The sequence below is a fragment of the Chiloscyllium plagiosum genome, chromosome 2 (assembly GCF_004010195.1).
Source record: "Chiloscyllium plagiosum isolate BGI_BamShark_2017 chromosome 2, ASM401019v2, whole genome shotgun sequence".
In the NCBI taxonomy this organism is placed as follows: Eukaryota; Metazoa; Chordata; class Chondrichthyes; order Orectolobiformes; family Hemiscylliidae; genus Chiloscyllium; species Chiloscyllium plagiosum.
In genome coordinates this window covers 5,618,234-5,634,816 of record NC_057711.1, presented here as the reverse complement: position 1 = coordinate 5,634,816, position 16,583 = coordinate 5,618,234, and the positions used below count along the sequence as shown (strand labels likewise).

The window sequence follows — 16,583 nt, the reverse complement described above, 5'->3', positions numbered from 1 at the left end:
TAAACTCATCCCACCTGCTGCTCCTGGCCCATGTCCCTCCAAACCTTCCCTATTCGTGTACTTATCGGAATTTAGAAGAATGAGAGACAACCTTATTGAACCGTACAAGACTGTAAGAGCACTTGATAGGTTAGATTCAGAAATGTTGTTTTTCCTTGTGGGAGAGTCGGGGAGTGGAAATATAATCTCTGAATAAAGTGTTGCCCAGTTAGGACAGAGATGCAGAGAAATTTCTTCTATCAGAGGGTGGTGAACCAGTGGAAATTCTTTAAGTGTATTCAAGACTGAGGTAGACAGATTCTCACTCAAGAAGGGAATTGAGGGTTATGGGGAAAGACAGGAAAATGATCTTGAGGATAATCAGATCAGCCATGATCTCATTGAGTGGAAGAACTGATTCAGTGGGCGAAATGGTCTGCGTCTGATCCTATCTCTTTTGTTTCAGTGGAGAGAGGATCTGCAGGTGTGTCAGCATTCATTGGTTTCTGGCTGCAGGCTGATATTATATCTGACTCATTGTGGTGCTAATAACACAATAACACAGAATGTCTTAGTGGCAGCCGAGGGAGTATTTTTTTCTTGAGTGCAGTCAATTTTCAAACCAGTGTGCCTTTTTTTTAAACTTGAGAATCCAACAAGGACTTATAACTTTACCACAACTTTCTGACTGAAGCCTGCACCTCTATCAATTGTCTATCTCCCCATGTTGACCTGCATTGAATCCTGGTTAGCCAAACTCTGGATTGTAAAATTCTCTCTATTAGATTCAGATCACTGTATGGTCTCACTCTCCCAATCTTTGTCAATTCTGCCATCACTACAATCGCCCAAAGTACCTGCGTTTTTATAATTTGGATCTCTGGGGGGGTCCCTGATTTTAATCACTTCAACATCGGTGGCTGGCCCTTCAGTTGCCTCAGGATTAAACTTTAAAATTCTCTCTCTTCACCCCACCACCTCAGTTTCCTTCTCAAAGTTACTCTTCGCAACCGACAACTTCAATCAAGCTTTTGGTCACCTGACATAGGATCTCCTCATGTGGCTCAATGCCATATTTTGTTGTTTAATACTTTTGGGAAGGACATGAGCATTTTTTTTTTAAATTGTGCTGGCAGTATGCACACCACTGGCTAGGCCCATGCTGTCCCTGGGAAAGTGGTGATGAACTGCCATTTTGAACCATTGTAGTAATGGTTAGGACTTTCACAGTGTTGTTAGAAAGGGAGTACTAATGTTTTGATCCAGTGACTCTCAAGAAATGATGATATATTTCCAAGTCAGAATTATTCTGTGGCTTGGAAGGGATCTTGCAGGTGGTGGTGTTTCAGACATCCTTGTCCTTCTAGATGTTAGAGGTCACAGAGTTCAAAGCTGATGTAGGAGGAGTTTTGGCGAATTCCTGCAGTGTATCTTGGGGATGATACAGTCTATTGCCTCTGCAAGTTGGTGTACGAAATAAATGTTGAAGGTAGTAGATGGGGTGCTAACCCATTGTGCTACTTTGTCCAAATATTGCCAACTTTTTTGAGTGTGTTTGGAGCTGCACCAAACAGAATTCCATCACACTCCTGACTTGTGTCTTGCCAATGGCAGACAGGGTGTAAGTTACTCACCACAGAATTCCTCGCCTCTGTCTGGTATCCACTGTATTTATAGGTCTGATTTACTTACATTTCTTGTCAATGGTACTGAATGATTCAGTGAAGTTAATACTATCAAGGGGCAATGATTAGATTCCCTCTTGTTGGAGATGGCCATTGTCTAGCATTTATTCAATTCAGATGTTATTTGCCACTGAACAGGTGAAGTCTGAATGTTCTTCAGAATTTGTGTTTTTTTTTAATTGATTCATGGGATGAGGATGTCACAGCTAGGCCAGCATTTATTGCTCATCCCAAATTGCCCAGAGGGCAATTAAGATTCAACCACATTGCTGTGGGTCTGGAGTCAGATGTAAGCCAGACCAGGTAAGGATGGCAGTTTCCTGCCCTGAAGGGAATTAGTGAACCAACAATCAGCAATGGATTCATGGTTATCATTAGACTCTTAATTCCAGATTTTTTGTTGAACTCAAATTCCACCATCTGCCATGGCAAGATTCGAACCCAGGTCCCCAGAACATGGCCCGGGTCTCTGGATTAACAGTATAGCAATAATACCACTAGGACATCGCCTCCCCCATGCAAATGGGCAGGGACTGCTTCAATATCTGAATTGTAAATTGAGCTGAATATTGTACAATTGTCAGTGAACATCCCCACATCCGACCTTAGATGCTATCTAAATATAAATTTGCTTTGTTGTTCTTGTTTTGCACATTGTGTGTACTTCTTTTAAGTGTCGCACGTATATCCTATCACATTCCCATTGTCACAATTTCTCTGCCTTGCATCCTCCCTCCTGACAGTTGTAGCACACTTTGAGCAGCAGCAGCACTGTTATCATAAGAACCAGAACTAGTTTCTCTACAAATCTGAGTGAACCTATATCCAAACTGCATACCTTACTGGCAAAAGCTGAACTCCTTTCTCCAGCCAACAAAGTAAACACACAATAAATATTATAAATCACACTGTCAATGCCAGTTAATTAAGATTCTGTGTGAGTGTCCTGAGATGACCTCTCAAATGTTGGAAGCAGAACTGTCAACAACTGCTTTCACAGCTGCATACAACATGCAACACTTCCAGCAAATTGACTGTCAACTGTAAAAAAAAAGCATTTCATTTTTGATTTAATGATTTATCTTTTTGCCATTTTTTTTAAACGTCAGTGCTATACTATTAAGCATGAACAAAATTGGAATGCAACAGTTTTGTTGAAACATGTTTGGTTTTGGTGAAGTTTTATATATATGAAGATATACAAACAATTGCACATATCAGATCTAAATGAAAGATTTACTGATAGAATCCCCAATTAAGATGACAACAAAAGAAGCTTGCAACAATAGAAATAAAGCATGAATATGTTGCTGTCCAAAGTGCTGAATAAGCAGGAATGCGTTAGTTACCTGAGGAATACTCATGGTAAAGGATGCAGGGGTGGAAGAACTTAATAAACCAAATGGAGAACAATAGAATAGAACTCTGAGGATTACCCAAGGGAGAAAGAATGGAAGTGCAGGAGACACTAAGGTTGCATTTGCTACCATTTCTCCATCGGTGTAAAATTGGTACATAATTCAGCAGGCAACAAGTGAACTAAAGTCTAACAGAGGTTCATATCCTCAGGGGGCTGACCATAACTGAGGCTTAGAAGATAAATCTATCTTCTAAGCTTCAGTTATGATCAGCCCCCTGAGGATATGACCAAAGAAGGCTAAAGGGGCAACCTGACAGCCGTGTTGAAATTACAGAAGCTTTGAGTTGGTAACTGAGTAGAGGATTACTTCTCTCTGCTTGGTGATTTGACAGTAAGTGAGTACAAGCATTAGGGTAGGACTAAAAGTCTAAAGGGGAAGGTTAGAACGATTATTTCTTCATGCAAAGGCTTAGTAGAATATGGAATATATTCGCATAAGTAGCTATTGAAGCTGATTCAATCACCGTATTAAAGAAGAAATCTCGTGAACAGTTGAGGAAGGATAACTGTAAGAGTGTGTGAAACGAATGCACTGTAGCTAGTTTTAATGTGCAGATAGCACTAGGCATGACAGAAAGCAATCCTTTCACGTTTCAAATTCAGTGATTCTATGAGAGGTTTTGATAGAGAGGGATAATTTGTTTCCATTTGCAGGAGGCTCAGTAACCAACAAAGTAGGACTTGATAGTAGCTTTGGAAATAAAATTGTCTCTTTCAAAGGGCCACAGTGTTTTCAGGGCAAGTGGGGAAAAATAATGGGGGATGGGGTGTATGACTAATTGGAGAAGTCTTTCAAGGAGTAAGCGCAGACACAATGGTCGATAATTTTCTCTGCAGTCTCTTTTGTGCTGACAACATATTCCATTTGAAGGGTTTCAGATGTATGAGTACACTTCATAAATTATCTCTTCTAATGTTTTCACGGGACTGACTATTGTAAACTGAGTTCAGAAATGATATTATTATCACTCTACTTTTACAATTCAGATATCCTACTGGTTTGTTACACAATAAAACTAATTCAACAATCTTCCAACAATCAATCTGAACTACACTCTCCAACAACATCTACTGCACCTCCCACTCTAACCAGCCTAATGCTCTCATAGTGAATTGTTCATGGTGTCTTTTGCTGGTGTCTTTTACAAGACTCTCCTATTTAGTATACAAGGTCAGTTCATATTACAATGTGGGCTGGAAAAAACAGCTTTCACAATGCATGATAGAAAATCAGTATCCTGGTTTATACTAGGGGTCATGAGTTCAAGGTGAGAGGGGAAAAGTTTAAGGGATATGTGCATGGAAAGTTCTTTACGCAGATGGTGGTGAGTGCCTGGAATGCATTACCAACGGAGGTGGTAGAGGCGGGCACATGAATGGGCAGGGAGCAGAGAGATACAGATCCTTAAGAAATAGGCAACAGGTTCAGATAGAGGATCTGGATTGGCGCAGGCTTGGAGGGCCAAAGGACCTGTTCCTATGCTGTAATGTTCTTTGTTCTACCTGACTTTTTTTACCATTGATTTCAATGGAGTCTCCAAGGGTCTGCACTCTTATAAGTGATTGTAAATGGGCTTTATTGGGCATAATTACTTGGAAGGTTGTTAAGTGAGGATGTCTTTTTGGAGGCCTGCAAAATAAAGCTCCCTAAAATCTGATGTTACTGAGATACAGCTCCTTAGACATCTGTTTAATAGCTATTCTTAACTCTTTAATTCCTCGGATTTAAATAAGGTGCCAATATGCATAAATGACAAAGACCTATTTCATCCCCTGGCATTGTTGAGTTTCATCTTGAGTTTCTCCCTCCAGAGGAAAATTGAAATGGTGTAATCTCACAATCCTGCTTACCATCGCCCAGTTCATACTATATTTCCATCACCCATTACCCCAATGTGTACTGACCTATATTAGCTTCCCATCCAGGAGCACATTCACTTAAAAATTCTCATCCTGCTTGTCAAATGTCAACCTTTGCTTCCTTTATTCCAGATGTTAATTGAATTTAAATTTCACCAAATGCCATGGTCAGATGGCATTTGACCTTTGCTTGATAAAGATTCATTATGGATTTCTATAACACTGCAGACTGTATATAATTATAAGTTGCTGCTATTGTTGAAGGGAAGTATGAGTAATCTCGATTCAACCAATACTGTATCAAAAGAAGCTAGACCGCCAATAGTGGAGCACATCATCATTATCACATTGAGAACATCGGCCTGAATAATGGTCTCAAATTTCTAACTGCCTGATCTCTGGGAATTCACTGGGTGCTTTGGGCTTTATGGTGACTGAGTATTCGAGACATTCTGGATTTATATCCTGGCTGAGCATTAATGTGATGTCCCTCTCAATTTAGGAGAGGCAGTGATGTAGTTGTACTGTCATAGAATCATAGAGCCTTACAGTGCAAAATGAGGCTGTTTGGCCCATTGTATTCATGTTGGTCATCAAGCACCTATCACCGCGAGTCACATTTTCCAGCATTTAGTCCATCGCTTTGCATGCTACAACATTTCAAGTGATCTTCTAAATGCTTCTTAAATGATGTGATGGTTCCCAGCTGTACCATTGTTTCAGGGTTCCTGGACTATTACACCACAACCTCAGGCTATCGCCCTGGGGACGTGAGTTCAAATCTGACCATGGCATTTGGTGAAATTTAAATTCAATTAACATCTGGAATAAAGGGCTAGTCAAATAGCAGCCATGCGACCATTGCTGATTGTTGTGACAAAAAAAAATCCGATTTGATTCATCAAAGTCTTTAGGGAAGGAAATCTGTCATCCTTAGCTGGTCTGGTCTCCATGTGACTCCAGACCCAATGCAATGTCATTGACACTGAAATTCCCTCTGAAATGGCCCTAGCAAGTTGCCTAAATCAAGGCGTGATATGGGATAAGCAATGATTGCTGGCACAGCCAGCACTAACCACAACCCATAAGTGAATATAAGAAACTTTTTCCATCTGTCCATCATAGAATCCTTGCAGTGTGGTAACAGGTCCTTCAACCCAACAGGTCCACACCGGCCCTGCAAAGAGTAACCCACCCAGACACATTCCCCTACATCGACCCCTGACTATTGCACCTAACCTACACACTCCTGAGCACTATGGGCAATTTAGCACGGCCAGTTTTCCGAACCTGCACACCTTTGGATTGTGGGAGGAAATCGGAGTACCGGGAGGTAACCCACACAGACACAGGGAGAATATACAAACTGCAACACAGACAGTCGCCTGAGGCTGGAATCGAACCCAGGTCCTTGACGCTGTGAGCCACCGTGCTGCCCCATTGATCCAATGTAAGGAAGACTCCCTTCAATTTGACTGCAAGCATGTGGCACAGGGATTGTATTCCTTCACATGTAACCAATAATCAGGAGCTCAAATTCTCTGGGAAAATTTACAATTTGAGTTTTCGCCTGTTTGAAACTGAGGTGGAATAGATAATGTTAAAAAAAAGACTGGTAATTACTTCAATCCTGTTTTCTAGAGGTTTCCATTTGTACCCAATGAAGAGCATTCCTACAGCTGGACAGATGGGCTGAAAAGAAAAGACTGGCACAATTATGAACGTATTCGGCAAGACCTCCTGCGTTCTGGTAAGGGGAAGCTGATTCTATTTCTAACACACGTTATACTGTCATCCATACTGTGTACAGTTCTGGTTGCCACATTACCAAAAGGATGTGGATGCTTTGGAGAGGGTGCAGAGAAGGTTTACGAGGATGTTGCCTGGTTATGGAAGGTGCTAGTTATGAAGAGAGGTTGAGTAGGTTAGGATTGTTTTCATTAGAAAAAAAGGAGATTGAGGGGGGAACCTGATGGAGGTCTACAAAATCATGAAGGTTATAGACAGAGTGGATAGAGATAAGCTTTTTCCCAGGGTGAGGGATTCAACAACGAGATATCACGCTTTCCAGGTGAGAGGTGAAAAGTTTAAGGGGGATACACACGGCAAGTACTTTACACAGAGGGTGGTAGGTGCCTGGAACGCATTGCCTGCAGAGATAGTAGAGGCAGGCACGGGAGATTCATTTAAGGTGTGCGTCTGGACAGATGCATGAGTAGGTGGGGAGCAGAGGGATACAGATGCTTAGGAATTGACCGACAGGTTTAGACAGTACATTTGGATCGACTCAGGCTTGGAGGGCCGAAGGGCCTGTTCCTGGGCTGTAAATTTTCTTTGTTCTCTTTGTTCTTTGTATAATTCCACTAGGGCCAGTTACACCATTCAGAAAAAGTTGAATATTGTTTAACCAGTGAACAGCGGCAGAATTTTAATGATTTGGAGATGCCGGTGTTGGACTGGGCTGTACAAAGTTAAAAATCACATAACACCAGGTTATAGTTCAACAGGTTTAATTGGAAGCACTAGCTTTTGAAGCCCTGCTCCTTCATCCACAATTGTGTCCTCCACAACCACCTGATGAAGGAGCGGCGCTCCGAAAGCTAGTGCTTCCAATTAAACCTGTTGGACTATAATTTGGTGTTGTGTGATTTTTAACTTTGTACAGAATTTTAAGGTGCAGAAAAATCGAGAGGTTAGTGTATGAATCACTAAATGTTCATTTGCAAGTACAGCAAGTGATTAAGAAAGGTTAAATGAATGCTATGCATTATTATGAGGGAAATTGAAATTACAGTAAGGATATTACAGTAATATAGAACAAATGCATTGGATGCAATTGAGAGGAAGTTTACTGGATAGATAATTGGAATGAGTGGTTTGTCTAATGGGGAAAGATTTTGCAGACTGGTCTTGTTTCCACTGGATTCTAGATTAGAGTGGTGCTGGAAAAGCACAGCAGTTCAGGCAGCATCCGAGGAGCTCCTCGGATGCTGCCTGAATTGCTCTGCTTTTCCATCACCACTCTAATCTAGAATCTGGTTTCCAGCATCTGCAGTTCTTGTGTTTACCTTGTTTCCACTGGAGCCTCGAAGAGTGAGGGGTGATTTGATTGAAGTGTAACAAAATCCTGAATGATCTTGATTAGGTGGCGGTGGAAGGGATTCTTACTCTTGTGGGTGAGTCCGGAGCTCGGAGACACTGGTTTAAAATGAGGGTTGCTATTTTAGAACAGAAGGGAGGGGACTTTTTTCCTCTCCTTTAGAGGTTGTGTGACTTTGGAATTCTCTGTTCTGAAGACGGTGGAGACAGGATTATTGACTATTTGAAAGGCACAGGTGACTGAATTCTTGTTAGGCAGGGGAATTCATAATTGTTGTGGGGGCGGGGGGAGAATAGATCAAGATGTGGAATTCAGAGCACAAACAGATCAGCCATGACCTTATTGAATGGCAGAGTAGGGTTGAAGGGCAGACTGCTCAACACTTGTTCCCTTGTGGTAATAATTTCGCAATATTCCTCTCTTGCTTCAACCTCCTGATTTATAGCTATCCACTGGGATACTTTCTGTATCCTCTGCAGTAAAGACAGAAGCAAAATATTTATTCAGTACATCCACCATTTCTTTATTCTCGGCTGCCAACTCCCCAATCTTCACCCTCCAGAGGATCAACACTTACATTATTTCCTCTTTCACTTTTCAAATGCCGATTAAAAAAAAACACTCGCTCTGTTTTGACATTTCTTGCTCTCATGCTGCCATTTGCTTGCCCTAATTACCTCCTTAGACCATAAGATGTTAGAGCATAAGAAGGCCATTCAGACCCAATGAGTCTGCTTCACCATTCAGCGAGATCATGATTGATCTGAGAGGACTCAACTCCACTTTCCTGGCTTATCCCCATACTTCTCCATTCCCTCACTGATTAAAATTCTGTCCAATTCAGCCTTGAATATATTTAATGACCCAACCTCAACAGCCCATAACAGTAAAGAATTCCTTTCATACACTACGGTCTGAACTGAAATTCCTCCTCACCTCTGTCTTGAATTTAAAAATCACACAACACCAGGTTATAGTCCAACAGGTTTAATTGGAAGCACACTAGCTTTCCGAAAGCTAGTGTGCTTCCAATTAAACCTGTTGGACTATAACCTGGTGTTGTGTGATTTTTAACTTTGTACACCCCAGTCCAACACCGGCATCTCCGAATCTGTCTTGAATGGGTGACCTCCTAGTCTAAGATTATGTCCCTGATCCTAGAATGTCCCACAAGGTGAAACAACCTCTCTCCATCTACCCTGTTGAGCTTCCTAAGAATTTTATATGTTCCAATAAGGTTCCCTCTCATTCTTCAGTAATTACAAGCTCAACTGATTCAATCTCTCTTTATAAAAGCGTTGCACATTGTTGGACCGAATGGCCTGTTTCCACACTGGATGGATTCTATGAATAAAATAATCTGTCCATTGACATGATCAATATCGTGAACCTTCTCTCAACTGTCTCCAAATCTAGTGTATCATTTCTTATTGTTCTCAGTATACCCTATTTGAGGTGTACTCTGACTTGGCCTGGTATAGTTTTAGCTAGGCTTCTGTATCTTTATACTCCATTCCCTTTAAAATAAAGGCCAGTGGTCCATTTTCCACACCTGTTACCTTATGTCATTAGACGTTAGCTGTTTGAGATTCATGATCAAGGACTCCAAATCTCTTTGCTGTAGCTTTTTGCAGCCCCCCCTCATTTCAATAATATTCAGCTATCTCTATTCTTCCTATCAAAGTGTATATCCTAAAATTTTCCATATCAAACTCCATCTGTCGAGTTTTCTCTTCTCGCTTAACCTGCCTGTATCTGATTAGATTAGATTCCCTACAGTGTGGAAACAGGTCCTTCGGCCCAGCAAGTCCACACTGACCCTCCAAAGAGTAACCCACCCAGACCCACTCCCCTACCCTATATTTACCCCTGACTAATGCACCCAATACTATGGGCAATTTAGCATGGCCAATTCACCTAACCTGCACATCTTTGGATTGTGGGGATATGCGGGAGCACCGGAAGAAACCCACGCAAACACAGGGAGAATGTGCAAACTCCACACGGACAGTCACCAATCTGGGTCCCTGGCTTTGTGAAGCAGCAGTGCTAACCACTGAGCCACCGTGCCGCCCCAATATCTCTCTATAGACACTGTGTGTCATCCCCACTACTTGGCTTTCCAACTATTTTTGTATTATCCACCAACTTGTCTATAATGCATTCGCATTCGCCATTCAATAAATTAATATTTATGATAATTATGGCCCCAGCACTGATCACTGTGGCACTCCACTAGTTACAGGTGGCCATCCTGAAAACGATTCCTTTATCTTAACTCTCTGTTTTCAATTAATTATGATGTGGAGATGCTGGTGTTGGCCTGGAGTGGAAAACGTCAGATGTCACACCAGGTTATAGTCCAACAGGTTTATTTGAAATCATAGGCTTTCAGAGCGCTGCTCCTTAGTCAGGTGAAGTCAGGTGAAGATTTCATCTGACAAAGGAGTGACACTCCAAAAGCTTGTGATTTCAAATAAACCTGTTGGACTATAACCTGGTGTCTGATTCTATTAATTAGCCAGCACTCTGTCCATGCAAATATACTACCTACAACAGCATGAGCTCTTATCTTATTGAGTAGCCCTATGTGTGGTACCTTATCAAACACCTCTTGAAGATCTAAATACAAAGCATCTACTCATCCCCTTTATATATCTTGCTTGTTACCTCCTCCAGGAACTCTAATACATTACTGTCTGTGTGGAGTTTGTACATTCTCCTCATGTCTGCTTGGATTTCCTCTGGGTGCTCTGGTTTCCTCCCACAATCCAAAGATGTGCAGGTTAAGTAAATTTGCCATGCTAAATTGCCCACAGTGTTCAGCTGTGTGTAGATTAAGTGCATTAGTCAGGGGTAAATGTAGAGTTATAGGGTAGGCGTATGGGTCTGGGTAGGTTCCTCTCTGGAATGTTGGTGTGGACTTATTGGGCTGAAGGACCTGTTTCCACACTGTAGGTATTCTATGATTTGACACACCTGCTTTCCCCTTTGTGAAACCATACTGCTTCATTACATGATATATCTCTATATGTTCTGCTAGTTAGACTCTAACAATTTTCCAACAACAGCATTAATCTAACTAGTCTATAGTTATCTATTTTTGAATAAAACATTGGCAGTTTTCTAATCTAGTTGGACTTCAGGATCTCCGCATTCTTGGAAGATTATAACCAGTGCATTCACTATCTCTACACCTACTTCCTTTAAAATCCAATTACAAAATCTTTCAGGTCCAGGAGACCTATTGGTCTTTAGCTCTGTTAGCTTTCCTCGTACTTTTTCCTTGGATGATAGTTATTGCATATTTTTATTTGGTCACAATATGTGAACACCACTGGTTAGGTCAACATTTATTACCCACCCCTAAGTGCACAGGGGTCAGTTAAGAGTCAACCAAATTTCTTGGATCTGTAGTCACACTGAGGTAAGGTTGGCAGTTTTCCTGCCCAAAAGAACATTAGTGAACCAGATGGGTTTAACAAAAATTTACAACAATTTATATATCGTTCTGCTTAGATTTTACCACGTGTTCTGAAGTGATTTGAACCCATATCTGCAGAACATTAACCTGTGGTTTGGGATTACTAGTCCAGTGACATTACCACTACACCATCACCTCTCATAATTATTTCCTCTCTGTCTTTTGCCCCGTGATTATTTTATACCTTTGGAATGCTATCGTAAAAGCAGATACAAAGCATTTATTCAACTTCTCTGCCTTTTACTGATTCTCTATTATTATTTCCCGAGCCTCATTCTCTCAGGGTTATGTTCACTTCAGCCTCTCTGTTCCTTTCTATATGTTTAAAGGAGCTATCACTGTCCATTTTTGTATTCCTTGCCAATGTGTCTTCTCAGTTTGCTATCTTTATTTGTATTTTGGTCATCTTTTGTTGACTGTTAAGAACTGTTTTACCACTAATGTTTACTACATTGTATCTTTTTCCTTTTAATTTGGTACTTGGCTCACCATGGTTGGTTTACTCCTTCCTAGAATCATTCTTTCTCGATATAGAATCTTTCTTCCTCACTGGGATAAATCTTTAGCATCAGAGAGATGTACAGCATGGAAACAGACCCTTCACTCCAACTTATCCATGCCAACCAGATATCCTAACCTAATCTAGTCCCATTTACCAGCACTTAGCCCATATCTCTCTAAACCCTTCCTACTCATATACCATCCAGATGCCTTTAAAATGTAACTGTATCAGCCTTCACCACTTCCTCTGGCAGCTCATTCCATACACGCATCACCTTCTGCATGGAAACGTCCCTTAGGTCCCTTTTAAACCTTTCTCCTCTCACCTTAAACCTATTCCTTCTAGTTATGGATTCCCCTACCCTGGGGAAAAAGCACTTGGCTATTCACCCTATCCATGCCCCTCATGATTTTATAAACCTCTATAAGGTCACCCCTCAACCTCTGATGCTCCAGGGAAAATAGCCCAGCTATTCAGCCTCTCCCTCTAGCTCAAACCCTCCAACCCCGGCAACATACTTGTAAATCTTTTCTGAACCCTTTCAAGTTTCACAACATCCTTCCTATATCAGTAGACCAGAATTGAACACAGTATTCCAAAGTGGCCTGACCAATGTCCTGTACATCTGCAAAATAACCTCCTAACTCTTATATTCAATATCCTGACAAATAAAGGCCTCTGTCACCATCCTGTCTATATGTGACTCCACTTTCAAGGACCTATGAACCTGCACCTCAAGGTCTCTTTGTTCAGCAACACTCCCCTGGACCTTACCATTAAGTGTATAAGTGCTGCTCTGATTTGCCTTTCCAAAATGCAACACCTCATATTTATCAAAATTAAACTCCATCTGCCACTGCTCAGCCCATTTGACCGATTTTTGAGTTATTTTCTTAAACATCTGCCATTATTCCTCATTGTTCCTCATCAATGACCTTGCTGCTAAATTCCTCTCAGCTAGTTCTTCCATCGTCTCTATATAGTTACCTTTTTTAAGTTCAGCAGAGTTGCTTTGAACTCAAGCTTCACATTTTTTTTATTCTGAATAGTCATTCGACCTGCCACTCATCTTTGGACAATTACGGAATGAGTATTCCAAAATGTTTCTATACATTTCCATCACTGCTTCTCCACTTATCATAGCAGTTCATTTCAGCTTGCTCAACTTTCAAGCCCACATAGAATACATAATTTAAGTTTAGAATATTAGTCTCAGATCTACTTGCTCCCCTTCAAACTGAATGTTATATTCAATTATGTAATGATCACTGCTACCGAAAGGTGCCTTTACGCTGAAGTTCAGCAATATTGAAAGTCATTGTCGTCGAAATGTTGACTTTATGTCTTGCCGTAAGCACTTCTGAGGCCAAAGGTCATAATTCTCAACATTTGTTGGTCAGGCATGGATCAAGGAGAGAGAGAAAGGCCTTGATTGAGATAAAAGGAGAATGTGAAGTGGCAGCAAAGGAGAGAGGGGAAAGGATGGAGAAAAGCCCCAGTCAGCACAGAGAAAGGAGATCAGCAATTGGAAGCTGGCAAACAGGACTGGGAGAGGTTGGAACCTTCCTGAAGGGATCTGGAGGCCAAATACTCCTGCTTCTCAATTCTCAAGGGATGCTGAACAAGGTCCTTATCTCATCTAACTGGCAGCTCCCACTTTCTCTTTGATCAACACATGGGAACTCAATTTAACCATGTCCTTGAAACAGTTAATTTTTCCAGCTCAGTGCAGTCAGTCACCCCAATATCCACCACTGTGGGTAGAGCAGTGGGAACATGAATAGCATGACGTAGTCGTCCTCCCATATTTAACACATGACCCCCTGACTTAATGTGTCAGTCATGTGACTGGACAGAATATGTAGATGCGTATGCATACACCTTTTAATATCAAGACCTAACTCTCCAAATGAGTTGTGCACAGATCTGGGGACGTACAGTTTTTTTTATGATAAATCTAACAAGCTGCATTCTGCAGTCATTGCCATTAGGATCACAGCCTTGTGTCACCTCAAACTCCCCTCTTATGTGCTCACAAAGAAACCCAGCCTCTCAGTGATTATTATGCTCTCCAGCAATATGTCACGTTGAGCATCTAAGGTCACAACAGATGGAAGGAAATGACAAGAAGGATGGCAAGTGAAACATGCACACCGGGCAATTTGAAGGCCTTCCAATTTTCAGGCAACTTATTTGCGTCCCTGGATTTTAGTTCTCTGCTTTTCTTCGTCAGTCTTCAGTAAATGCAGATTCTGTTCTCCAAAGGATTGTCGTATTTTAATGGATGAGAAGATTCTATTTTGGTTTGGTGAGCTAATTGAATTCAAGGTGACCTTATCAGTGTTCATTGAACCAAATGATAGAGCTATGTGTGAAACTCTATCGCATACGAACAACGCCATCAAATTCCTTTGAGTAGGCCACTGACTCAAACTCAAAGCTTAACTGTGCCTTAAACCCCACTGTACAGCTACAGCCCCAACAGGATAAATCTGTCTCTGGCTCATTTAGTCTGACTCAAATCTTGCACTACTTCCTGACTGTTGTCAGTGTCAAGCCAAAGGGTAATATGTAGTTCCTTTTAAACCTTTCTATTCATTGTGGTGTTTCACTTATTATGAAGGTATACAGCTTTAGCTCAGTATGTTTGAGAACATAGATTACAGCACCAAAATCATCTGTGTCAGAAATTGGAGTGGAAATAGGAAGGCATCAGAATTAGAGGACCCACTATGGACATAGAGGAGACTATGGGCATAGGGGAGACTATAGGCATGGAGGAGACAGTAGAGATAAAGTGGAGGAAAGTCATGAAGCGATTTGAAGATACAAGGATCAAGCTTTTTGAATGTAGTGCGTCTCAGAATGGGAGTGATCACTCAGTGAGGACAGGAGACATGGGTGAGCAGAATATTAATTTTTTTCTCTCAGTAGCTCACAGTTGGAAGGCTTTTTGATGGTGAGCAATCTCTGAATCTAGCTGCACGTTCAGTGTGTGATGTGAGTAGCAGTGGTGACTCACACAGAAATCCTCCAAGTTCACAGAATCACAGAGTCATAACAGTGCAGAAGGAGGCCATTCGGTCTATCAAAGCTGAAAATATCTTGCTGGAAAAGCGCAGCAGGTCAGGCAGCATCCAAGGAGCAGGAGAATCGACGTTGCGGGCATGAGCCCTTCTTCAGGAATGAAGAAGGGCTCATTGCTGGAAAATTTAAGCAGATCTGGCAGCATCGGTGGAGAGAAATCAGAGTTAATGTTTCGAGTCCAATGACCCTTCCTCAGAAAGCAGAACGCTGGCTCGATTATGCAGCACCAATCTCTTGCCTTCTACCATATCCCTGCACACCATTACTATCCATAAAAAGCATCTAATGTCCTCTTGAATGACCCAAGTTGTGGGACTGTCATACAAGGTGAGAAAGACACATTGTTTTGCTTTTCTTTGACAAATTGTGCAAACTTTCCCTGTCAGTTTTTCTGAAGTTGTTGACACAAAGGACAAGTTGGAGCCACATTTCCTTCCCCTACCTGCATGCAGCAGCGCAAATATATTTGCTGGATTTTAAAAAATTAACAATTTTCTGTCATTTCATGGAGCTCTAGGATGGGGTGATCAATATGTTTAACACGTACTGCATTAAAGCTGAATCCATGATATTTATTAACAGGTCTGACAGTAGTAGCTAAACTGTCACAGCCAAATAATTTTGCACATTAATCACAACAGCAGTATTATTACATTGGTAGTTTGCAGAGGTGTCTGCACTAAATCGGTTTATAACCTACGGGAGACTTGCGTTGTTGGTAGTTCATTACAAATGGAGTCTGGATGTTGACTTCCTCTTGGAAGTAATTTCCGTCTTATTAAAGCTAAAGCTATCACTCAGAAGAAATGAGCAGGGCACCACTTTAAGAGTGGAAGAACTGACAGAAAATGAACACTTGGCACAAGCCAACCAGCCCAAATGCTTCTCAGTTATGATTGATAAAATATTATGGCTAAAATGTTACTGTCCAACAGTTACCTTTGAAAGATCTGCCTTGCTTTTAATTTAAAGAACCTAATACCTCTTGTTCAGAAACCCTAAGTTACAATGAGCAGCGATCACAAATCAGATGGATTTATTTATCAGAAGTACATAATAAAATAAAAACATCCATCCTTTCACATCTAAATGACTCATGGTTGGCTTCCTATCTCAAGTCCACACATTCCTGAACAGTCCCTGGTGGCGTAAATGTGAAGACATTCTTTTTCACCCAGAGAGTGATCAGGGCCTGAATATATTAATGTGAAGGATTGTTAGAGGCAAAAATCTTTGTTCCATTGAAATGGTGCTTGGATAGGCACCTGCAGGCTATGGACCAAATGTGGGGTGTCAGCTGCGAAGCTCATTGTTCAGCTGGTCCAGATAAGACTGACCTTGGTCTCTTTCTTTCCATCGACTCATTCTGATTCCATCCCTTAATCCCCTTGGCAGTCAAAAGTCTATCAATCTCTGTTTTAAGTATACACGATGATTCTTCATCCATAGCCGTCTGAGGTAGAGAA

At 41.3% G+C, this 16,583-nt stretch overlaps 1 protein-coding gene across 6 annotated transcripts in view; it reads left to right on the top strand.

Annotated features, from left to right (window-relative positions):
* Nucleotides 1–16,583, top strand: part of LOC122556549 (polypeptide N-acetylgalactosaminyltransferase-like 6) — a 533,679-nt gene that overhangs the window by 452,941 nt on the left and 64,155 nt on the right. For all 6 annotated transcript variants that reach the window (XM_043703364.1, XM_043703374.1, XM_043703355.1 and 3 more), the window contains exon 3: nt 6,586–6,694. In XM_043703364.1, coding sequence (XP_043559299.1) covers nt 6,586–6,694 — 109 coding nt within the window. The remainder of the gene's footprint in view (nt 1–6,585; nt 6,695–16,583) is intronic.